The sequence below is a fragment of the Crocodylus porosus genome, unplaced genomic scaffold, assembly GCF_001723895.1.
Source record: "Crocodylus porosus isolate Cpor-Errol unplaced genomic scaffold, CroPor_comp1, whole genome shotgun sequence".
Taxonomy (NCBI): domain Eukaryota; kingdom Metazoa; phylum Chordata; order Crocodylia; family Crocodylidae; genus Crocodylus; species Crocodylus porosus.
The window spans coordinates 10801167-10825570 of record NW_017728932.1 but is presented as its reverse complement, the minus strand read 5'-3'; the positions used below and the strand labels follow the sequence as shown (position 1 = coordinate 10825570).

Genomic DNA, 24404 nt, shown 5'->3' with positions numbered 1-24404 from the left:
AGGTTAAACAGTGACTTGCTAACACGGGGCTCTTTAACCTAGGAAACGCTTAAGATCCAATAGCTGGAAGTTCATATTAGACTAATTCAGACCAGAAATAAAGTGCAAATTATTATCAGTAAGAGTAAGTAATCACTGGAACAAGTTTCTATTGGGGTGGATGCTATATCACTGGGAATGTTTAACTCAAGACTGGAGGTTATCCTACAAGTTACACTCTCAGTCAAACAGGAACCAATTCAGGAAAGTGTTCAGGGCCTGTGGTATGCAGGAGATCAGATGCTGAATGAACCTTCTGGCCCTGAAATCTAGGACTACATTGCCTAAACCTCTTAATAAACGTGACTCAATGTTGCATGTCCTGAAGTTGTAACATAACCGTATTGCAGAGAGACTTCAGTAGGAGCAAACTTAAGCCCCCTGAAAAGTCAATGGCAAAAGTAACAAATTGGAGCGGGGCAGCACCCCGCAGACACAATCTTAGGACTTAGCCATGAAAGATACCATCTGTATCACACTTTCAAAGCAGCATTACAAATTGCTTGTTCCTTGTTATATTAAAAAAAAGAAAAGAAAATATATCTGTCCTCTTTCTGAAGCCTGGAGATTATCTGACACCGAGTATCTGACCACAGCCTATTGCTGCGGGAAGCCTCTATTCCGTGCACTGAAATCCAGGCTAATTAGACAAGATGGAATCAATGGATCAGGTCAGGTAAACAACGTGAAGTGGCACCGCTCGGCATGTGAGTGCTGTACACATGACGGAGGAACTGTGCAATGGATCCAGGCTCCTGTGGGGTAAGTTTTCCTGGAGGTAATTGCTCTACCTACCAGACTGCAAAATCGTGAGTGGTAGCAGGGCCATAGCTGTGCTTTCCAAAGGCAAGGCAATGGTAATGGTCACTGCCTTCCTTCAGACAGAAGAGGCACAATGTAGGCAGCTGCCTGCAAACTCCTCCCCAGGATGCTCTGCCAGTGTCTCTCAGTATTTGGAGGGACTAATGCTAGGAGCAAAAGGGGATCTCAGGCTCTACATCCATTTATTGCTCGACTTCTCTGAGCTGGTTATTCCCAGCCAAAGGTGCGCGGCTCTTGTGATGCGGCCCCTTGCTGTGGGCAACTGGATTGAGAAAAGGTTTCCATTTTGTAAGGAGGATTATTTTAGTGTCATTTTGAAACAGGAACTAAAAAAAAAAACAACAACTATACTGCTCCCAGAACCCAAGTGGCACAGAGGTTCACAGAGGCTTAGCTGCTTCCACCGGCTGAATCATAACCTTATCTGCAGGGTGCTTTGTCAGTCACTCATTTATAAAAAAGTGCCAAACATCCGAGGCTAAAACCAAAACTGACAATGAAATGCAACACATGCTGGCAATAATGAGGAAGCTAACCTGCACAGGGTAAGAAGCAAACTCTGTGCCAGGTTATACCCCACAGGAGACCACTGGTTTCAGTGCAGGGAACACAAAGGCAGGATTTAACTCCTGAATTTCCAAAGCAAAAAACAAAACTTCATCACTGCGCTGCTGCTCCTGGCTGAGACCGAATATGGCAGGTGGATCACATTTTAGCCTTGCCAGTGGATTTCGTGACAATTTTCCATCTGTTTCATGTGTACAGCTAGGAGCAGCAGGCAGGCCTGGCAGTTTTCTTTTGTGAATTAGCAAACCAAGCCAGCTCCTAGCGGGAAACGTTCCTGGGGTCTGTCTGGGCCCAGCAGCGGTCTCCCTTCCCTTAGAGTAAGTAGCACTGCTTGCAGCTTGGCGCTGGACGCCTCAACGCAGAGCAGCTCGGGCTCTCTGCGTTTCCCTTCTGGCTTTGTCATCTTTTCGGTTCACGATTCTTAATATCTTTATTAAAGACGAGACTGGTCAAAGAAGACGGCCCGTTAACGCAGGGCACCGCGGAAGGAAAAGAGAGGGGGGGAAAAAAGGTGGGGGGCAGACACGAGGAGAGCCGGGGAACGAATAAGAAGGCCGGGACGGGACGGGGCTCCGTGAAAGCACCAAGAGTCGAAGACGAGGAACGGGAGGTCGCCGCAAACGGGCTCCGTGACCCCAGAGCGGCAGCGTGCGGCAGGCAGAAGTCCTCCCGGCGGCAGGAGGCTGGCGGCGGCCCCGCCCGCAGGCCGGGCCGCAGCGCGCCGGGCACTCCAGCCTGGAGCCGCCTGGGCTGCCCCGGCAGGCGCTGACGTCACGCGGAGTGACACAAGCGGCGCCGCCCCGCCCCTCTCGCCCGCGTGGCCGCCGGGGCGGGGCCATGACGTAACTGGGGCGGCCATGTGCTCGCTGCCCACGTGGCCGCTGGCGCGAGCGCCCGGGGGGGGCGGGGCGCCGTGACCTTACAGCCTAGCGCCTGCGCCTGCGCCCGGCCCCGCGAGGCGGGGGGGCCAGCAGGAGCCGCAGACCTGCGACGCGACTGGCAGGGACCGGCCCTGCAGTCTGGAGCGATCCCCCGCTTACTCCTGAACAGATGCAGCCGCCATTAATAAGAGAATGTACCCCCCCCCAGTTATGTCCACCCGCCTTAGCACGCGCACTTCGCCCTCCTTCGACACAGACTTGCAACCCTTGTCCTGCTTCCAGTGACTTGCATTATTCCCCGGGCCAGCCGTTTCAGTCGCGCCCATGGAGTTGGCTTCGACTCTGAGTGTCGGGCAGACTCAAACCCCAAGTACAGATACTCCGCTGGGAGCAATTCTCTTCCCGTAAACCCACGGCAACATCTCTGGTCACCAGGTGCTTCTTGCCATCTTCTGCAGCTGCGTGTGCCCTCGGCCTTCTCCGATGACCTGTGCTCCCACTGGCCTCCCACAGGCTGCTTAGCTGCAGGGGGAGCAGAGGGACAGACGCCCATGCGCACGTTACCTGGCAGCCTCCCCATCGCTGCAAGCCATCCTGCTACCTGAACGGCCGGGGTTCAGGCAGGACGGGGTCTGGACACCAGAGCTGCTCGGCCATGGAAGAAGTACAGGGTTGTCGTGCTCTGCACTAGTCAAATCCTGCTGCAGGCTCTGCAACTGCTATCTCCAAAACCACCCTGATGAGGAAGTCACCTCGGCTGCCCTCTTTCTTGCTGCACGCCGTGGGATCTACGTGCGGGGAGCTAGCTGCCGTTTACTGTCGCGCTCAGATTTCCATAGATGGCAATCCAGGTTAGCTGTGAACAGAGCACACTTAAAACCATCTCTCCTACAGCAGAGTTCATTTCGAGCACTGCAAAGTGCTGTTGTGACACTGTCACAGGTCTCCTGGGTTTGTTGAAACCCTGGCTATTTTCACAGTTGAGAGAAGCTGAAGAGGTTTAAATTAGCACTCGCAACCTATTTAATACTAGCCCATCTGCATACCTGGCTTGGTCACCTTCCACAGTCGCTTCTTTGCACCCTACTCTTAGTCAGTCTACATCTAACGCAAGTGAAAGGTCACTCTTGGGGGAAAGCAGCTGCTTCCTTCTTTTCTAAACGCTTCATTCTCTCTCTCTTCCTCCCCTTGCATCATGCAATTCCCCAGACCAAAATGTAGTTTTCACAATAGGAAGAAATTAACAGCAGGTGCCCGCAGTGCTCTGACACCATGATGGAGACATTGTAAACTTAATGGAAGGATGAATGGGGATAATTACACATCGAGGATTTATTTTGGTTTGAAGCCATTTCTGTAATAGTGTGGCATCAAAACAACAACATGGAAACCGTCTGCACTTCTGCATTTTTCACTTGACAGAACAGCTAAATATGCCCCAATTATACTCCCTTGACATGCCTTTTAATTTCAGGCAGGGGGAGTACAGAAAAGCATAGACGTCTTTTCCCCACACATCCCCCCAGCCAGTACACAGTTCTCAAGGCATCCATCCCCTGACAGGAGTTAGACAGATGTAAACCCGGTACGAGGCTGGTTTTGACTGCTACTCCAGCATGCGGAAATGACAACAGCTCTGCGAAGTAGAGTGGGTGACCAAAGAAAAAGGCAATTCAAAGGTAGAACTGAACTGAAGCCCTTGCAAGAGGAAATTAAGGGAGACACAATGTTCTTCTGAGTCAACAGTTACATTTCAGACTCATGAATGCAGATTATGCTTCCCAGGCATTTAAGGACATGACCGTGCATTTCATTAACAGCCTGGGAATATTTATTCTCCTCTTACAACCAGCTCCATCATCAGGAAAGTGCTCCCTGTAACTAGTGCAAGAGCTTAATTTCCAGCAATTAAGAGCCGATAGTATGGATGCATGGAGCAGCACAGAACTGCACCATTCCTCAGCCTCAGCGTATTTCACAATGGATCCAAGGTACAGAGACTGCACCAATCATCCCCACTGACACCCTCAAAGAGACTTTCAAGCCGCCTTCCAGAAGCACCAAATAAAAATTCTGCTTGAGCGCAGAGTCTACACAGAGCGAGATCTGCACTTGTATCAATATTCATAGAGTGTCAGCTAACAACGCCGGAGACGTCTCTGTTCGTGACATCGTGACTCTGGACTCAACTCCCGAATGCAAGAGTAGGCGATCACATAGCTCTGTCTCTGTTAGTGCTAATGGAAGCTCAGCTCCTAACTGACAGCAACCTGCTTTGGAAATCAAGTGAAAGGCTCCCGACTTTTCCGATGCCCATTAGCTGCAAAATGATTGCATCTCCAGAGATGACCTTTCTAAGGAACACTGCTTTGCGTCTTTTGTTTGCCGAGTACCATTAACATGTGTCTAGCTTCCATGCCCCGCACCTCCCCTATTGAAGGCATTCCTCTTGGCAAAGACAGGGAGTGATTTAGGCTAATAAAAGCCCAGGGCTAAGTTATGGTCTGAGCCTAAAGAGGTGCTCAAATGATTCAACCATGATTTTTCTTGTTCCTTTTACCTTCATACAGAGCAAAAGACTTAAACCAAAGAAACCAAGCAACTTAAATGAAAAAGACACAAACACTGCATTTTAAGCTCCAATGAATAAAGCTGCTGGACACTGGGTCTCCAAAGGAAATCATCCAGAGGTACAGGTGCTCAGTACCTGCACAAATAGGATGTGAGGGCCCTTAAGTGAGTACATCCCTGTTTTATAGATTAAATGTGGTTTGAACTGGATTTAGCACAGCAACTTCCCAACCACAGGGCACAGCAGTGGGAGTTTCTTGTTAATTTACCACTCCTGCAAATATTAAATAAGGAAAAGGTGCTCAGTGAGTGAATACAGAGCCATGCAGACAAACAATGGCTTTTGGCCTTCACTGCTGACAGTGTCGCACACAAAACAGAACTGTAGACACGAACACCCGTACACCCGTGGTATCAACAGTCAGGCCTGCTTACAGCAGGACTGACCTTTATTTTTAGTTTCTCTCTACTCCCTCTCATCTCAAAGCCACTCAGAGCTTCCAGATCTGTAACTGGAAGCTTTCTGTCAACTTCTGCCCATGAGTATGTCATATATGTAATCAAGCCTTATTTTCACATTCAAATCTTTCACAAGAAATACAAGTGCTTCAGGGCAGCAGGGAAACAAATGCTCAAAAGTAAAATTTACCCTTATCTAAGGAAACAGCACAGAGGTTACGCCAGATTTCTGCCAATTTTAACCCCCACTTCATCTGCCCCACTGCACCTGGGTGGATTTTTTACCCAAACTGCACTGCTGTCAGGGCAAATGACTTGTGCTTAATAAGGAATTTCTGAGACCGGGATAAACAGGGGAGAAGATGCAAGAGATTCAGAGACTGCAGAGCTCTGGTGTGGACAAAGGATTCAACCCTGATTTTTCTTGTTCCTTTTACCTTCATATGTACTCAGAGCAAAAGAATTAAACCAAAGAAACCAAGCGACTTAAATGAAAAAGACGCAAAACACTGCATTTTAAGCTCCAATGAATAAAGCGTTTTTGACTGGGTGGCCTGCAGTAACAACCAGTCGCTGCAGGCTGCACGTACCTGGATGTATCGCAAGGCACTCCTTAGAACGCTGAGGTTTGAGGTCTTCTTGTCGTCTACGTTGGGGATGTTGCGTTTTAATGTCTCAAAGCATTCTTTCAAATGTGCACGTCTAAAGAAACAACACAGGTTGACTGTTATTCTAAGGGAACCGAAGGCAGATGACAATCTGGCTGAGGACTGCAGCTTCATTTGGGCCCCAATCAGGCACACTGTGTGACTTTTAGTCACCAGGACTCTCTGCAGGCTTAAAATAGAGTCAGCAGATCCAGTGGCAGGAGTAAGAGTCAAGTGCAAGAGACTGAGAATCCACTCCCTGATTCTCCAAATGCTGCATGATCTTAGGTAAAACATTCCATCTCCATACCTCTGCTTATCCTCCCACCCCTTCCCCGCTTGATCCATTTAGATTGTAAGATCTTTGGGGCAGAGACCATTTTCTGTTATATGTTTGCACAGCACAATGGGGCTCTGACCTCCATTGGTTGGGACCTCCTGGTGCTACTTGAATTCAAGTGATAAATAATAATACTATGCATGTAAGGATGGTGTTTGCACAGGAGCATAGCTTTGCAGTATTATTGTAATCCAATTATGTAGCTCAGTAAAACACAGTGGGAAGCAAAAGAGACAAAAATCAGCTAAAAGGAAGCATGGTAGTATTGTAAGATTCATTCAGGTCACTATGAATTTTGTTGAAAAAGACATTTATCTATAGGCTACGAGCAAAAGAGAGGGAGTTGCAATATAAAATGTGGCTTTCTACCCACCTGTTCTTCTCCAATTTATTATGCACTTCCCTGGTCCCAACCCTGTAACCCAAACAGAACAAAGATAAACTCAGTGTCAAGTTTAGAACTCTTGCCATTCAACTTGAGGTTTCAGCAGTGTGTGTGTATTTAGATGGAGGGGGAGATTTTAAAGACTATCAAAAGAATTTAGAAATTACCAGTTTCTATGTTATTTTTATATACACTATAGATCTAAATACACTGTACATATGATCTATTTTATATATATAAATAATATATAAATTAAACCGTATCTCACAGACATACACAGAATATTATGTATCTTCTGGACACTGGGTATACATAGGTTAATATATTAAGTGTATATATCAGCAGAGAGGGGCAAGATGCGCAGCTTGGTAGTATCTACGTTAACATGCATTTTAGGTATTTATGTAGCGCTAATCACTGTAGTATGCAGGCCTAGAGCCTGCAGCCAGGATTCTGACCCGTTTCTAATCTATATCCACCCACCAGTGGGGGTAGGATTTGTGCAGTCATAAATTAAAACATATGGCACTTGGTAGACATACTTTACATCTCTTTAGTTTTCCACTGTAACTGAAATAACATGGCCAAATTTGAATGTGAAATAACGAAATCAAGGAATTCTCCAGTCACCACCTGAGAAAAAGGATAAAGGGCTAGCTAGCTCCAGATTTTTGAAAGAGAGGGGGAAAAAAACAAAACAAAAAAACTTTGGGAAAAGCCAAATGGATTCATAAACACCATCTCACCTTCACAAAAAACGTATTATAGACTGTGGTTCTCAACCTTTTTTAGCTTTGAGGCACTCCTTGATAGACTTGAGGCACCCATCAGAAAATGCCAGTTCTCAGTTTTCACTCATTTTTTGACTACAGAAAAATAACAGAGCAACTCTTTCTGTCGCAGAGAACTCAGAAAGACCACAACATGTCAGAATACTCTTAAACACTATGGATTCCTCTTTAAAATCCCTGGATTTATCTTGTGAATCATGTTTTCACACCTAACGGTGCTAACATCGTGTAGCACCCCCCGCCCCCCGGCACTCCTGAAAGGATCTCAAGGCACCCCAGAGTACTGTGGCACCCTGATTAAGAATCGCTGTCTTAGTTGATCAGGCAATGAGCCATATTAGTAACAGGTAGAGATGTCATGTATCTTCCATATAGTCTATACAAAGGGATTATTTACTTCTGATTAAAAGTAGACTGGAAGTAAAGTAGTGGGTTGGAATTTTTTTTTTTTAAATAAGGGCCAGAATTATTCAATCAATTAAAAATAAATAGCCAAGGGCCTTTTCCGTTGAAACATTTATGAAGTGAATAAACAATTTCTCCATATGCATGTGGCTGGAAGACAAGGGGAGACAACAAGCATGCACCTTGAGGTGTCTGACCTAAATGCATTCACCAGGGCAGCATTTACAAGCCAGCTTGCTCAGCATATGGGCATGTGCTCTTAGGCTATATCTAGCTTGGAGCTCTTTATCACTACAGAAATACTGGTACACGACACCAACTACCGCAAAGCACTTCTAGTGTGGGTGCAAAGTTGCACTGTGTATTAGTATCGAGTACCAGGATAGGAAAACCACCCCCAGGAGGGAAACAAGCTGTATTGGGAAAAGTAATAATTCTGCCAGTATAACTGCACCTACGCTGGGGTCTTCTGCCAGCACAGTTATATTGGGCATGAAACGCACCTCTTTATACCCCCTGACTGAGATAGTTCAGCCAGCAAAAAGCTATAGGGCAGACATGGCCTTAGATCCAGACAAGCCTTTATGTAGTACAGAACTTAATAGCTTTGTTGTTCTGGAAACAAGCACATCAGTTTGAGGCCAAATGGGTAAGTGTCGTGCACGCTGTAAGAAATCTCTAGGAACAACAGGCATAGTCTGGAGATTGTTTGCCCTTCATTGGGATGTCCTACAAACTGACCCAAGGCCCACAGCTTCAGTGACCAATTTTGAAGCCGTACTTTTCCAGCTCTTATAAAAATGAAGTTAGCTTTACAAAACGAGAACACAGACTTGATTCTCCAAAGGCAGACACTCAAAGATCACCTATATCAGAGGAGAAATCACTAGCACTGCTATCATCAGGGGTCAGCATATGCCCAGGTGGCTAGTTATACAGCTTGCTGGCCACTAGCACAACCCTTCCTAACAAGCAATCCTGACAGTGGGATGGACACAAGCTATATGTGCATGATACTTGAGATCACTACTCGTTTGTTTAGTAGGCTCATCAGGCATTTTTGCACCTGGCTTCTGATAATAAGACCCTAAATACCATAAGCTTTCTATCTGGAATTTTAATAATAGTTTTGGGGGAGAAAGAGCTTGCTTTTTTCCTTTCTTTTCCCCGGAGAAACAGGCAGGGGACAGAAACATCTACATGGATACATCGACATCTATGGATCCTATCATTTCCTTTATGCCTCAGGAGCAGGGGAGGTATATATTTCAGCCATTATCCTTTTAGTCGATAAAAACCAGGTCAATATTACTCCTTAGTCATCCTGCTCAGCAACACCAGGGATTCTCTTGCCATAACCAGGCAGAATTCACAGCCCTCCATTCCTGCTCTTTTATCAGTCACATTATAGCAAGGCCAAGAACTGATGCAGAAGGGACCAGAGAGCACAGGATATAAATAAGGGACTGCAGAATTGGGAAATTCTTGATTATCAGTTCAAACCCAGCCAGCTTGGTAATGAGCTAAGGGACAAGGCCAGCTCTTGGCTTGGACAGAAGGTTTTTGTTTAGCCGCAGTCCAGGCTATGTGGAACCACATCACTTCTGACACCTTTGCAGGCAGTACAGCAGAGGCATTGATGACTGAGTGGACCACAGAGACCTACCCCTAAAAACAGAGACATATTGGCAGGTCAGCATCAGAGAAGCTTGCAGAGACACTACCTCTGCTGTGCCTCTTAGAGAGCAGACTTCACTTATCACTTTTAGATAATGTTGTTTGACAGCCTCTCCTTTTAATTCTTGAACCGAGACACTGACCTCAGAGAACTTATCCGCCAGGGAAATCAATGTGCCTGTTTGCTCTGCTCCTTTCCACACATCCACCCAGAATGTTCATTTTCTAAGCAGGATGCCCATGTGCTCACCTCTTACTTAACTAAAGTTTATCATCCACATTACGTGAAGAAATAACCAAAATGTCGCCTGCACTAGGATACTAAACTAACTGCAACCAAATCTAAATGTGGCTGCTGCACTCAGGATCCTGGCACAGTTTCCCCGATATGGCTTTGGGGCTGCAGATATGGCTCTGGTGCTGAACAGTGTCAGAGACCTCTTGGATTCAGTAGGGTAGTCTAGGGAAATTGGTTTAGAATACAGCGCTGGGCCAGATGAAAATCCCTGTGTACTCTGATCAGGGCAAACCAGACTAAAGCCTTACTACCAACAGATCTATTCAAATACCCATTAAGCCTGCATGGCACTAATCTGAGATCCCTCCTCAAAGCAACCATATCTTAGGGCTAATACAGCATTCACAGGTCACCTTTCCCCGCACCTTCAGGACACTCCATGGACCCTATGTCACTAAAACACGCCCCCGTTTTTAAGATGTTTCCTGAAGTTTCCGTGCACTCACCCTCCAGGTCGCTTCTTCTGCTCATTTGGTTTGGCCTCTTCTGCTGGAGCCAGCTTAAGAGTGTTGAGCTGTGAGGTTGGTGCCTGATGCTGCTGCAGAGGTTGATGCGGCTGAGTCTGGGGCTGGATGGGCTGCTGCACCATGTGGTGTTGAGAGATGGCCAGTACTGGCGTTGCATACTGCGGTAACTGCTTGGGGCTCCCGGAAGGGGGTGTAGCAGCTTTGACGTCAGGAAGCAACGGGCCAGACGGTCTCTGTATAACAGGTGCAACTGAAGACGCTTCCTTGCTGACACTGGGAGTGCTTACAAGGGGTTGGTGGCGTATGAGCGGAGGGGACAGGGCGGTCTGGGCTGCTTGCTGTGGGGGGCTTGTGACGACAGGGATGGGAATGACGGATATGGGAGCAGCTAGCGGCGGAGGTGGGGGAGGAGGTGGCGCTGGTGCAGGGGGAGAAATGGGCACTGCCGGGATTTCGTTGCGCAGCTCCTCGGCGTGAATGGCATGGTTAACCCTTGGGATGCTGGCCTTCTGCTCCTCCTCTCTTTCTAGACGGAGCTTTTCATGCTTTTCGTTTTCTTCTGTAAAAGAAAGAAACAGTGTCAGCAGGGACTGATATCATTTACACAGCATTTTCTAGCCAGGAGCCTCTTCTCAGAGCTGCTAAGTACCATCATCCTCATTTTGCTGATGAGGCTCTGAGATTGGAAGAGATTTGCCATGGCCAAGAAATCAGTCGGTGGCAGAGCCAGGAATGGAGGCTCTCTCGTGACTCCTCATCCTGTACTCTGGCCACTGGACCATGGCCTCCCCTCCAAACATTTTTGCTCTGTTCAGGCACAGATTATTAATCTATAACCTGGGCTACCTTCAGAATCAGGTCTTGAGCACAAATGGCTGATTGACAGCTGAGATTTTAGAGTCTGGCACAGATTCAACAACAAACCAACCAGACAGTCAGGTGGGAGAGCAAAGGGTTTTGTCCTAGACCAGCCCATTACCCTAATGCCTCAAGCAATGGGACCACAGATAGAAGGCTGTCCGGGCCCAATGCTCCTTCTGGTCTGGCCAGACCCGGATTACCTATATTGCTATGCTGTAATTGCAATATTGCAGGATTGACAAAACAAATGGACCTTCAAGATCTCTATCATGACCCAGATCATTGTCTGTGTCTGACTCAGAGGATGGCAAAAGTTCTTCCACAGCAGGCCTGGCCAAGTGTGCCACTGGAAACATAATGCTGTGTTATAATGCTAACATAAAATTGCTTTTATAGACCTTCTAACTATGATCTTACTGTCCGAGCCAGAAGGGCCCAAAGCAAAACTGCAGCTCCAACCCCCTCTTGAATTCTGGAGTCTAGATAGAAATGTGGAGCTCTGGCACCAGTACAAATGATGCAAACCTATTTCACTCCCTCACCATCCCCCCAGCCCCTGCCAAGAATTTGTTCACAATTAAGAGAAAAACAAGAAAAGGAAACTAAAGACAAAGCAAGCTCCGGCCCCAGCCCCCATTCCCTCTAGGCAAATTTTGAGCAGGCTCTTGATAGTCAACCTTCAGTCACCTGAATGATGCTGTATGTTTCTAGAGGATCCTTCCCCACACATATTTGCCCTCAAACCGCTGAAGGGCTATGCCCTTCAAAAAAGAAACTGCCACCCACTACATAATAAAAGAAATCAGTCCACTGCAAACCATTCCCATTCTTCCTTTTCATGCTACTGAATGCCTTAAAAAGGGCTCAAAGCCATAATGGCAAAACTGCCATCCCCTTCAAGGGGTACAACAACAAACCCAAAGAGAAGCAGAGAAATGACGGCATCCTGGCCCACTCCTTTCCCTGGGCAACCCCTGCGTGCACAAGTCAGGCAAACCCTGCAATACCCTTCAGACTCTGAGCACACAGGCCTAGGGTTAAAACTGATCTCACTGGGGTGAGTTCAGGGCAGGACAGATTTCTTGGGCTTGGGAGCCCTCCAGTTTACATGCAAGAGGACCTGATCCAACAACATATAAGTATATATGTATGTGTGTGTGTGTATATATATGTATGTATGTATGTATGTATCAGTGGGAGCTAGCTGTCACGGACTTCCTTGGCAGCTGCTTTTGTTCCTCCATGAGACATAATTTAACTGAACCCAAAAGACTTACTGCGACATGAAGCTGTGAAGAGTGGGGGAATCAAGCCCATAAATGACATTTTGTTGCCGCTGGGGATTTCATTCAGGCCCCTTCACCTTACTTCGACAGGCATGTGAGCCCGTGTATGTTTTTACAACGCCAGACAAAGTAAATGGAATCTGTGTGTCCTGACTAGCAAAATAAACCTCATTAAATATGTTCCAGGTCTCTGGCTTTAATTGTGTGAACGTGGCACAAATGAAATTTATTTATACAAGTGGTATGGCGCCAACGGCCTGGGCGCCTAGACATCTCATAGCCTTAGCTCAGACACCTACCAAGAAAGCTCGCTTCCTTAGATGGGCAGAAAACTGGCTGCCCACAAAGTGCGAGAGGTGCAAACCATAATGGAAGTAAAAGAGTTCCATCGAGATCTGGCCCCTTGGCTCCATCCACGTAGCAACGATTCTTCCCCAGTCACCTCCAAATGGTTAGGAGAACAAGAACCACCATGCTGAGCTAGAGGGGTGGGCCTCGACACTGGCACCCTGTGTCTGATCGTGGCCAAATTGGGTATGCCAAAAACAGGTGCAACAACATCCCTAATTGTGAAACACGCCTATTCTGGAAGGAGGTGGTGGTTGGCTCATACATGGAAGCAGAAGGATTTCCGTGTATGGAAGAGAGGTCTGACTCAACAATGTTCACAATGCATCCTGCCATCACATTTCTTTTTTATACACCCTTCCCTTAAAACAGCAAAGCCAGGACAAAACAGAATTCAACGAGGTTCTCCAACAGAGGAAATCCAGGGCCAGGCTTCTGTACAAACTGCATCGCTAGCTTTATCCAAATGCAAGACAACTCTATCATCCATCCAGAGCTTTGGAGATCCTTCTTCCCATACCACACTGGTCAGCATCAAACACGGGAAAAACAGTCCAATTAAACAAACAGCCAAGAGCCACATCAACTTACACTTAATCAGGGCTTTCCTGTCTTTGAGAGAGAGACAAGCTCAGCTCCACTGATATATTATTCCCTTAAGGCAAGTAAACACGTTAAATAAAACAGTACAAAAACAGACATAAAACCCCAAACAAAACAATCTTATAGCTCGCATAGCTTTGCGTCTGTGTGCGGGTTTGGTTAGTTAAGTTCTTCACATCAGATCAGTAAAGCACAAAGCTTTGGCTGAAGATGATTAGTGGGGCAGCTGAAGACAGCAGTGGGGAGATTCTGCAGGATTCCTTTTAAATTCCAACACTTGCACTCTGTTACACACATGCATAATTAGATGATCTCTTGAGGTTTCTTCTAGCCCTAAATTTCTACACATCAGTGTCACAGGTCCTGGTTGGGAACTTTTTTTGCTCGTCAATGCAGCTGAGATTTATGACATGGGATATTTCCTCCCAGAAAAAAAAAATACAGAACCATTTCTAGTTTCAGTTACACTGGCACAGGTCTGATTGCAATCAACCAGGTTTGCACGAGAGGAACGGAGAGCAGACTTTGGCCCCACGTGCATGGCAGGCTGGACACATGACTCAGAATGGAAAGTAAAGGTAGCAGGCGCTGTAAGATATGCATAGAGCGAATTCCAACAGAGAGCAGTTCTGCACAGAGCCTACTGGCTGGCGGGGAGGAGGGAGAGGAGGGAAAACTTCTTTGTACGCCTCTTTTACAGTGACTTCCCATAAACCTTGAGAACCCTAGTTCAAATCTCAGCTGTATTAACAAAAAATGTTCCCAACCAGGACAGAGGCTAGGTCAGGGATGCAGATCACTACAGTCCAACATCTACAAATAACATTTGGTTCACTTCCTCAAAACCCAAACCGTTCAATGTGCATTCAGCACTTGGATGGAAAGCATGTGAAAGTCAGTGTTTTGAAAGGAGACTCGCATGCAATCTGGACTTCCCCCAAGATTTTGGGACATTCATGGTCAGAGCTTTGATTCAGCTTGTTAGAGATAAAAGATTAGGCTGAAGTTTAAATCTAGATATCCTCAAAGAACCAGGGGATTTGTCTTGGTGCACAGGGTTTGTTTTGGGCTCTCTCTAATCCAACCTATCTTGCAGAAATGGCATTATCTATATTAACATAAAAAATAAGGAAGGAATAATGGGGAAAGACCCATCAGCAGGAATCCCCTGCTGTAAACAATGGACACCAGAGCTACTGATGATTTCAGCCTGATCCTATTAAACTGAACAACATTAATAACTAATAAATAAAAGCCCTTTGTCTGCAATTCTTTTGCTCTAGTTCGCTGCCTGGTTTGCAGCCAGAACCAACAGGATGGCCTTGGCAAAGGATGCATGAGGAAATTCAATCTCAGTGACCTGATGACAAATTGTGCTTTCTATCTGCAGGTTTAATCAGGCACTCCAGCACCAGAGCTGCTCAGGCAGCCTGGCTCGAAGAGGCCAAGGGTGTGCCCACAATGGCACCCAGGTTCCTGTTTGCATTGCCCGAGTTGGGTGAAGAATGGGTGAAGGACTTCCAACCATCTGTAAAAAGGTAAAACATTTGTGAGGGGGTTTGATAAGAGGAATTCCTGGTGCCACTGCCAGTCAGCTTAGGACTGAAAAACCCCGAAGCCAAATTCATCCTGGAATAACTCAACAATGAATGAACTCTTGTCCCATTTCCTGGTATTCAAGTCAGGATAATCACAGTGTAGAACCCAAAAATATGGCCTGCACCTGGCCTTCCCTTTGTAACTCCAAGGTGCCAACGCTGCTTACTGATGTACAGATTAGTAGAGTCAATTGAAATTCACACAACAGACAATTTTCATTCATCAAGGAAGATAAGAGCACAGGAAAGTAAGGTTACAGGCACACATTACTGATCAGAAATATTTATGTAAATACCTCTGCAAAGCAGGTGCAGCCCTCAGGCTCCTGACAAGCTGCCAACAAGGCCTTTAGTGTCACAAATCTTGCGGTCTCTTGAGTTAAAGGCTTCGTTTCAAGGGTGTTTTAGCCCACGTCTGACACCAGCGGGGCACTGACCTCTGAGTCCAACTTACTTATGGCCAAAAAAGAAACCAAACTGGCAGCTGTCACCAAAACTGCAAAGAGGAAAAATGCCTCTAAGCCATCTCCCTTAATGACACAAGATATACCTCTGAGATGGAAACACTGCTTGTGGTTCCATCAGGACATGAGGATCTGCTCAGACCGTCCAATGTTATACTTGTGCCTTACAAACAACTGAAGGCACTTGCATTTTGAGAAGTCCACCTGACACCTTGCTAGTTGCCTATGTGAAACAAGTGAGGTGGTCTCTAGCAAGTTTTCCCCTCCATATTTCATATACATGGATATAGAAATAAGGGCACACTATCCCCCAGACTGCCATCCACATGCATACTTTCATTGTGGTTTTCGTACAAGCCAACATATGACCTCCTATAGGTATGTGTGAGACGTGCAATGTCTAGGGCAGGCATATTTCACATGTATTTTTAACCCACACATTGCTAAATAGATCTTCACACTTGCCACCCCTTTTTGACATTCTCAGCAGAAAGGACAAGGACTGCATGATCACAAAGGCTAAATTCCCTTATCCCTAAGGTAGTCTCTTTAGCCCACAGCTGATAGGTGCTGGGATAAAGAGTCCTGCTTTGCCTCTGCTCATTCTGTATATATATGTTCTGTGAGTACAAGATTTCAGTCCCAAGGGCTGAGGATTTTAACTAAGTTGACAACCAAAGTACAGCGGTCGCACATAATAAAGGGGGATGACAATAATACCAGCAGCAAGAGGAACAGGAGAGAGAGCAAATTATGTCACAAGAGGATACAGGAAGCAGGGTTAACATTCCCCGACAAATGGATTGGTGCTATTTTAGGGCCTAAATGTTTCACGAGCACATAGTGCCAGGGACACTCAGTTTATCTAATAAGCCGCTGGGTTTAAGTCTAACTCCTCTCTTTCAAATGCCCTGGCAACTCCATCAAACTGTAATTACAAGCATTGCTGCTGTGTGGACAGAGGGTCCTGGGGCTGGAGCACCAGTTGTCAGACCGCAGAAGGAAGTTCAGTGAGCAAGAGAACAATACAGACAAACCTCTGTTATTAATGTTGCTACTGGAGAGACTGTCAACAGCCATAATTCGCATGCAAACAGCATCTGCCTTTGCAAAAGTCAGGCACCTTATCTCAACGTATGCTTTATACTTCTGATGGAAAGAAAAAGAGAGTCAATTAACTCTATGCGAGAGGCAAGGATTTTTGTGGGCGATATCTTTTATTGGACCAAGTGCCTGAGTGGAATAAAGCTAGACAAGCTTCTGAATGCAAGGCGTTCTTCATCAAGGCTGGGTCAGTGCCTTTGAAAATCTCCCATTTTATAGTTAAGGGGGAGACTTTCTGTACTGTTATTTACATGTAAACCCACCTCTATCAAAGCTCCCTAGAAAGATTAACAGTGTATGTTGAATCACGAGCAAAATCAGTGTTTAGCAGGCACAAGATTCCTTTCCACATAGCTTAGTTGCTTCACAGGGGCAGGACTGGGGGCCTGAAACAGATAAATCTTGTTGAGCCATGTTAGGAATGGGTCTTAGCTCAGCTTTTACACAGCAGCTGCACTGGTGTGTTTTGGCCATTTCATGTTTTAGCTCTGTGCTCACATAAGCCTCTTACTTTACAACAAACATCACCTATCCATGTATTCCACATGGAAGAACCGAACTCTTGAGTACAGCCGTGAAACCACAAATGAATCGTGTAACACATGCTTAGGTTTCATCTTTCTGGTGGGAGTCTCCCTGTTGGCAGTGGGAAGGAGGAGAGGCTATGATAAAGAGGTGGGGGCAAGGGAACTGCTCTGTTTTTCTTCTCCTGGGTATTAGACTTCAAGAGCAGCACAGGACCTTTTAATTATTACTGTACAAAAAGCACTGTACCTCCCCCCTCAAATTGCCAACTCTGCAGCCAATCCAAGTGTTGTTTGGGAAATGGAAGGAAAAGGCCACTAAACATTAAAATACCTTTCAAAGTGTGAATATTATTTTCTGGCATTGTGGACTGCAAGTTCTGGACGAGGGAATGGAGAGGGAGGTAGAAAAGATAAAGGATGCGCGCAGTCAGCAATGCTGGAAGTCAACTGCTCCCTGAATCAATGGCTCGTGCTGAGAAACAAAGACATACTGCTGAAACAGAGGCAGATGATACACTATGGAGCAGCCTAGCATGTGTTCGTGCCTGGAACAAGGTCTAAATACCGAAGACAGGGCAAAACTGGAACCCCTTTAGCTGAACCTTCCTGAATCTGGATACTCCAGATAAAAGTAACAAAACCCAAAAGCAAACCCCAAACCCTCTTACTTCTACTGTGATGCAGTTCTTTCCCCTACCCCTTTCCTGAGTTCATAGTTCAACATCTGTCTCCCAAAGGCATCATGACCATAGTAAAGCAAGTCTATTAAAAAAGAGATTTATTACAGTGAATAGGGCACTGGAGTGGGATTCAAGAGACCTGACTCTCCCTCTGACCTTCTGTGTGGCCATCAGCGAAGTCACACCACTTCTCTATGTCTCAGTTTCCCCATCAATACCATGAGACTAATGGTATTTAACTTCCCCTGTAAATCACCTGTAAGACTGATGGATTAATGGGCAAAATATGAGCTTCATCTACCCTTAAAGGTAAGTATACAGATTTTATGGCACAAAGAACCAACATTAAGGATCCCAAATCCTGTACGCTGGCCAATGAGAGGAGCATAAATTCACATAGGAATCAGAGCTCCTCAAACTAGGAACAGTACCAAATTCTCCCGAGACCAACACTGACCAAGAGGATTAATGGAGCAATTTGGGGGTTTTCTTTTTTATGGTTTTTCTTTGTGGGGTGGAGGAGGAAAGTAGGGGGGAGGAATGATGAAAGACTGAAAGGAAGATTCCCCCTCCTGAAACAGAAAACACTGTTTGCGTGACAGCAAAATCCTCAATCTGGTTCTGGCTACAAACACTGATTCCACTGGAAAGAATCTAAATGGCAAGGGGCAAGAGTATGACATACGAGGGTAAAATTACATACATCCTGGTTAGATCTGCCTGTATAAGGTTCCTCCAGGCAGTTTGCCCTGCAATTACCATTTTTATGTAGAATTCTGACAGACAGACATAATCCTCATAAAGTTTAGTTGTCCATGTGTAACGTATCAGCACTCACCACTAACTCATCTGCAACACCCACAACACAAGGGTAAAAGCCAAGTCTGCCTTGCTTTTGATACAGCTTGAATACTAGGTTTTATGCTTCAGTTGCTAGTACTCTCCCATCAGCGGAGTTTGGACTTTTCATTCCTTTCTCCACAAGAGATTGCAAACACCTCCCTTGTCTGACTTCTTTCCCCACCCTCCGCCTCTGTACCGATGACACAGTTTGCCAGGTATCTCCAGGACTGGGCTGAGCCAGGCCTCCACTGACATGTCAAACATATATGCCCATAGGAAAAGGCAAACTGGTTGCTTTCCAGCGGCATCCCCCCACAACCCTTCCCCCTCCCACTGCCAATTCAGGGTTTTCATTCAGATTCAGGTCTGCAATTAAGACACACCATTCCCCCTTTTTACAATTATAGATGAGACCAAACAGACCGCATGACTTAAGGGAGAATAAACCACATGATCAATATTTCACTAATTCTATGCTTCTTCATTACGCAGGGCACGTCTACACGTTCATTAATGCACCATAGTTACTGCGCATTAAGTTTAATACTTGGCTAACCAAGTACTAAATCAATGAGCAGTAACTCACACTACTGTGTAGCAGTGCCAGCACACAGGTTTTTAGTGATGCTTACTACACAGTAACCTAATACAACTGCACAGTAGCATATCAGCAGAGTTTTTGCCCAGCACGGTACTGCACAGTCAATGTCTCATGCAGACACACCCACAGACTAGTAAAATGCTTCTCCAGCTCTTTGTGCATACAGTGCCCGCAAAATGCAGCCACCCATGGAGCAGAGGGCAGTAGCCAGTGGGCACCAATGTGGTGGAAAGTGGTATTATAGAAAAAGGACAAGGCAAACAGTTCTCTTACGAAAGTGCCCTGTAATCTTTTAATGTCAATGCTGAGAAGACGGGGCCTCAGGTTCACAGCCAAACCACATTATCTGCATAAAAATGCCTCTCTTGTGTATATCTGAAGAAGTTTTATGATGGCAGAGCCAGGGAGTAGCTCTTCTCCATCACTGCAGCTGAATCCCTGGAGATTTTACAAGTGGAAGCCAGTGCTGCTTCAGTTGTGGAAAGACTGCTCCAAAGCACAGGAAGGCTTAGAGCTCAGGAGATCCTGACTCCAAGTCCCGCACTCAGATCCCACTCCTCTCAGGGATAAACAGCAGAGTCAACCCTGTTGGGATATGAAACTATGTCTCTTGAAACTCTACACAGGCCTAACTAATACTCACCCCACTAAGCCATCCTTTCCAAAGTAGGAAAGGGGAGCTGCTAGGCACGTACAGCTATCACTGACCAAAACCTGAGTTCCTGTTTTCCTTGTCAGAAGAAATACGAGCATGCCCATGTGAGTAAATCAAAGCCCACTTTACAAAGGAAGAACTTGGTGTACATTGACCAATACAGATGATTAGAGGCTCTAGTACAACACGCTTATTCAAAACTCCCAGAAAACTTAAGCAACGCTATATCCCAACCTAAACTGAACAGGAAAATAAATGGCACCAGAATCCTCCGAGCTGGTAAGTGAGACCAGGGGACACACACATGCTTTACTTCATGCAGACGGATGGCTTACTGGGAAGTCGGGATTCCCCCCAAAATCTCAGCTCTGAACAGAAAGAGTAACAGAAGGCTTCAAAAGGACTGAGGATAGCATCACAGACAGGGCTGTCTCAAGAGAAACTGGGTAGTGGTACAAAAAACAGCACAGGGAACAGTTCTAGATTGGCTGAGGTCTTGTCTTTTTAAGGTGCGCACATTAGCTAACATGGAACCTCCTTCCTGGCTGGTTCTCAGAGGCAAGGCTACAACACCCCTGTTTGGGTCCCAGGCTCTGCCTGATGTTATAGGGCACATGCAGTCTGAAGGCGCTCAGGTTAGAGCATCATATCTGGCTTCTGTGTGAACAGAGAGAAAACACTTCTAACTGCACTTGTGGGACACTGTCAGTGGAACCAGCTGCTCCTGATGGTCTGCAGCAGGCCTTCAACAGCCTCAGGGCACAGTGTACAACTCACATATTTAGGCAAGTCTCAAATGATGGCAACTTCACATGGGAGCAGAGACCTACACACTATGCTCTCAGGTTGAGAGGGGGAGGAAGTCCTTTTTAATCTTATTTACATATTTGTTTGTTTTTAAATAGACCATAATTGCCCAGAGGAAACGCACTCAAAAGGAAAGCAAAAAAATCAGATGACAGAACTGGGCTTATGGCTTATTTTTTTCTCTGTTAATCAGCATAACACAGTTCAGACAAAGAGTAGCAACCTTGCCTTCCAAGGGGTAAGGAGGTACAACAGGCCAGCCCCCCTTTCTGCTCCGCACTAAGGATCTGACAGTCTGAAATCAGCAGAAAGGTACAACCAGAGCACTACACAGAGTCCAGACACTGCAATGCTGAAGAGGTATGGCTCTGACATGCAGAACAACCACAAAAGGCACATGATTTACTACTGATTCCACTACATCATACGATGGGCCTGAGCTAGCAAGCTAATCACCAGAGTCCTCTCTCAGTGAGATGTGTATTTTTAAGTTTTTTCCACTGGGCATCAGCACTTTTTTCACAGAATACCCAGAAAACTAGTTTATTCTGATAAGCAACTGTATGCAAGCTTGAAGGCTTCTATACCACACTCCACAGCAAAAACAGGGACTTTGTAAAATAACGGGGAATCCAATCCCGGGTAAAAGCACATTCATTAGAATGCTACTTTCCTTTTTCAGCCACAAAACTGTGATGGCTTGGGATACCAACAGGAAGCCTGGAGAAATCTACTGGAACTCTGAACTACTTTAAATATAAAAGTCAAAATGAATGGTTAACCTGTACCTACTTTCGTAAAACCTTTTGAAAGAGACAGGCTGTCTATTGTAACTAACATGTTCTGCATGTCTTTAGCAACTTGCAGCTAGGAATCTCAAATGCTCTTCAAATGAAATAAGTTTCCCAATGCTTCTGAAGGGTGGTCACATTATCACGGTTTTACAGGTGATGGAAACTGAGGCATAGAAAGATAAAGCGATGTATTTAGAGTCACCCAGCAAATCGTGGCAGGAAGGGATCTGTGTGTGAACAATCATTTTGTCTTTTTAACAATGCTTACAGATTCTTACTGGATTCCTACAACCAAAAGTACAGTGCACTACAGCTTACTGGTCCAAAAGCTGAAAGGGTGATGCTTTCAAAAGCATGTGGCACCAACCTAACTTTGCTCCCACTGAAGTCACTGAGTGCATGCACAAAGTACTTCTGAAAATGGGAAATGGGTAGGAATGAAGTGACATCTGCTTATCAAAGGACAGCACGTGAGTCACTTGAGTCCTAAGCTGTCATGGCTATCTTGATAATCAATGGCTCCCCACAGGGCAACAAGCACACAGGTTGTCTTCAAGTTCACAACATCAATGTTCATCTTTATGCAAGGCTCCTTCCATCATATGCAAAGCTGTTCTAATGAACAAACTCACAGGAGGTGGAGGTGTCACAAACAGAGGTATCCAGTAATCAAACCAGGCCAAGTCCTCTCCTGGCACAAGCAACAGCGTTACCGCAATTCTCTTCACATTGCTTCCATCAGTAACCAGGCAAGCCCTACCCACAACAGTCCTCACCAAATTTTGGTATGATCTTTGCCAGCTCGGATTACTGAAAGGCAGACAAGAGCTTTCTCTAGCTACACTGAAACTGAAACTTTGCCACATTGTTCTCTTAGCTAATGCGTGGCAGTGTTTTTTATTAAAGAAACGAGAACAGACCTGCTTGAATGCTTCAAACTGTGTACTTGGTAGGAGGATGTTTTCAGCAGAAGATCCTTGTGCCTGGAATCCCCCATCTTTCCTGGAGACAATCTAGATAGTGGCTACAGGGCACAATGAGCAAGTCCCCATGTGCAGGGGCATCCCATATGTGGTGCCACAAACCACAAGTTGGAAACATAAAAACATGCACTTGCTGCGAATTTGCACGGCAGGGGCAAAATTTGCTACTGGGAAATCCTCATAGCAAAAAAACCCCAAAACAACTCCCCCGCAACAACTCCAGGGAAAAAAGCAGCGCAGAGCACACATCAGTAGGATGCACCAAAACAAACAGAGGGCTGGCTGTCTGGAGTGACACTGGCTGCCAGCCCAGCTCCATGGTGCCAGATCTGTGCCTCTGCTATGTGAGGACACCAAGGAATACCTCTGGGGCCAGGGCCAGCACAGGTGCTGGCCCCAGCCTCCCCTACCCCTTCCTGGGACAATTTGCTGCACACCAAAACACACATGCACGGGTATGCAATGGGGCACAAAGCACAAGTGCACACCTCTGCATGTGGGGACCTGCCCAATGTGTCCAGGCTTTCTCTAAAGCAGTGGTTTTCAACCTTTTTTGGACTTGAGGCACCCTCCGTAATTTCTGTGAATTGTGTCACCCAATTTTGAAAGTAATTTAATTACTACAGTGCTTACTTCCTTGCAGGGGTGTAGGTTGTAGCCGTGTTGGTCTAAGGACATAGGCAGGCAAGGTTCTTTGGATAAATCCAGTAGCTTTTATTAGACAAACTTAAATAGTTGGAACAAATCTTCTTAGCAAGCTTTCGGGCACAAACACCCTTAGTCAGGCTGAGGAAGCCTCTGCAGATAGTCTGTGCTCTTCTTGGATGGAAGCCTTCCTTGCATTCAGGAAGGAAACCTTCCTTGCAGGGAAGGCTTCCTTGGAGGAAGGCTAGGCAGTTACCAGTAGGGCATGATGCAAGCAAAGACAAGCCCAGCCCTGCACTTATCTGCTTAGTTTATCAGCTTATCTCCTCGTACCTTATCTGCTCACACCTCAAGGCACCCTTCAAAGGAGATGGCAGCACCCTGGTTAAGAATTACTGCTCTAAAGGATGGTTTGACTGTAGGCAAAGTGAGTTGACATCGAATTGGTTTATGCTGCAATGTGCAAAATCTCTCAGTTTTGAGCCATATGAATATTCAGGTATGGAAAAACTTTTTGAACCACCTCCCTGGAGTTCTAAGAAATGAGACATATCTAAAAATGAAAGAATAAGCCAAAAGGTAACCACCATTCTTTACAATGGATGATGAACTTGTCCGACCTCATCAATACATGCAGGGAAAATACTTGTAACTCTATCTGAAAGGGTTGTGGGGAGAAGTAGAGGGAATTTGAGTCTGACATCCACTATTCTATGTAGGTTAGTCTCCTAATATACACACACAACCAAACAGATTGCCTCCACCAGTTCATAACTGGATTCTAGATGTGCTCAGTTCATAACTGGATTCAAGATGTGCTCTTAGATACACACAGAACCTCTTTCCTACACTGCCCAAAGAAGCCAGCCATCCTATTTGCAGCAAAAGTGCTTAACTACAGCTGCTTTTGACATCATCTGTGCTATATCCAGGTCCTTACAAACGTACTAACACATGGCACATCCATCACCTTCCAAAAGGTTATATCACCACCTTGTAGGTTTCACGAGGTGCCATCAAATATACGCTCTCCTTTTACGTGAAACTCTAAATATCATAACAGAGAGGAAATAAGTTTCTTTATCAGATCCGGCTCGACTTATGAAAAAGATTCCACAACAGGGGAATTAACACAAGATTCAAGAGTTCTGGCTGGATAAATGCAAATCCTGATATGGAACGATCAACATCCTCCCTGGCATGTTAGGAAACTTAATTATATGTTATAAAGTGCTCCAAGATCCTTGGGCAATGCA

General features: G+C 45.8%; 1 protein-coding gene across 2 annotated transcripts in view; it reads right to left on the bottom strand.

Moving 5' to 3' along the window:
* MNT (MAX network transcriptional repressor) overlaps window positions 1-24404 on the bottom strand; it is a 61158-nt gene that overhangs the window by 25370 nt on the left and 11384 nt on the right. The window contains exons 2-4 of one of the 2 annotated variants that reach the window (XM_019545568.1): window positions 10329-10908; window positions 6700-6741; window positions 5930-6041 (exon numbers count right to left, since the gene is read on the bottom strand). In XM_019545568.1, the coding sequence (XP_019401113.1) occupies window positions 5930-6041; window positions 6700-6741; window positions 10329-10908 (734 nt within the window). The remainder of the gene's footprint in view (window positions 1-5929; window positions 6042-6699; window positions 6742-10328; window positions 10909-24404) is intronic. The other variant, XM_019545569.1, reaches the window with a different exon arrangement.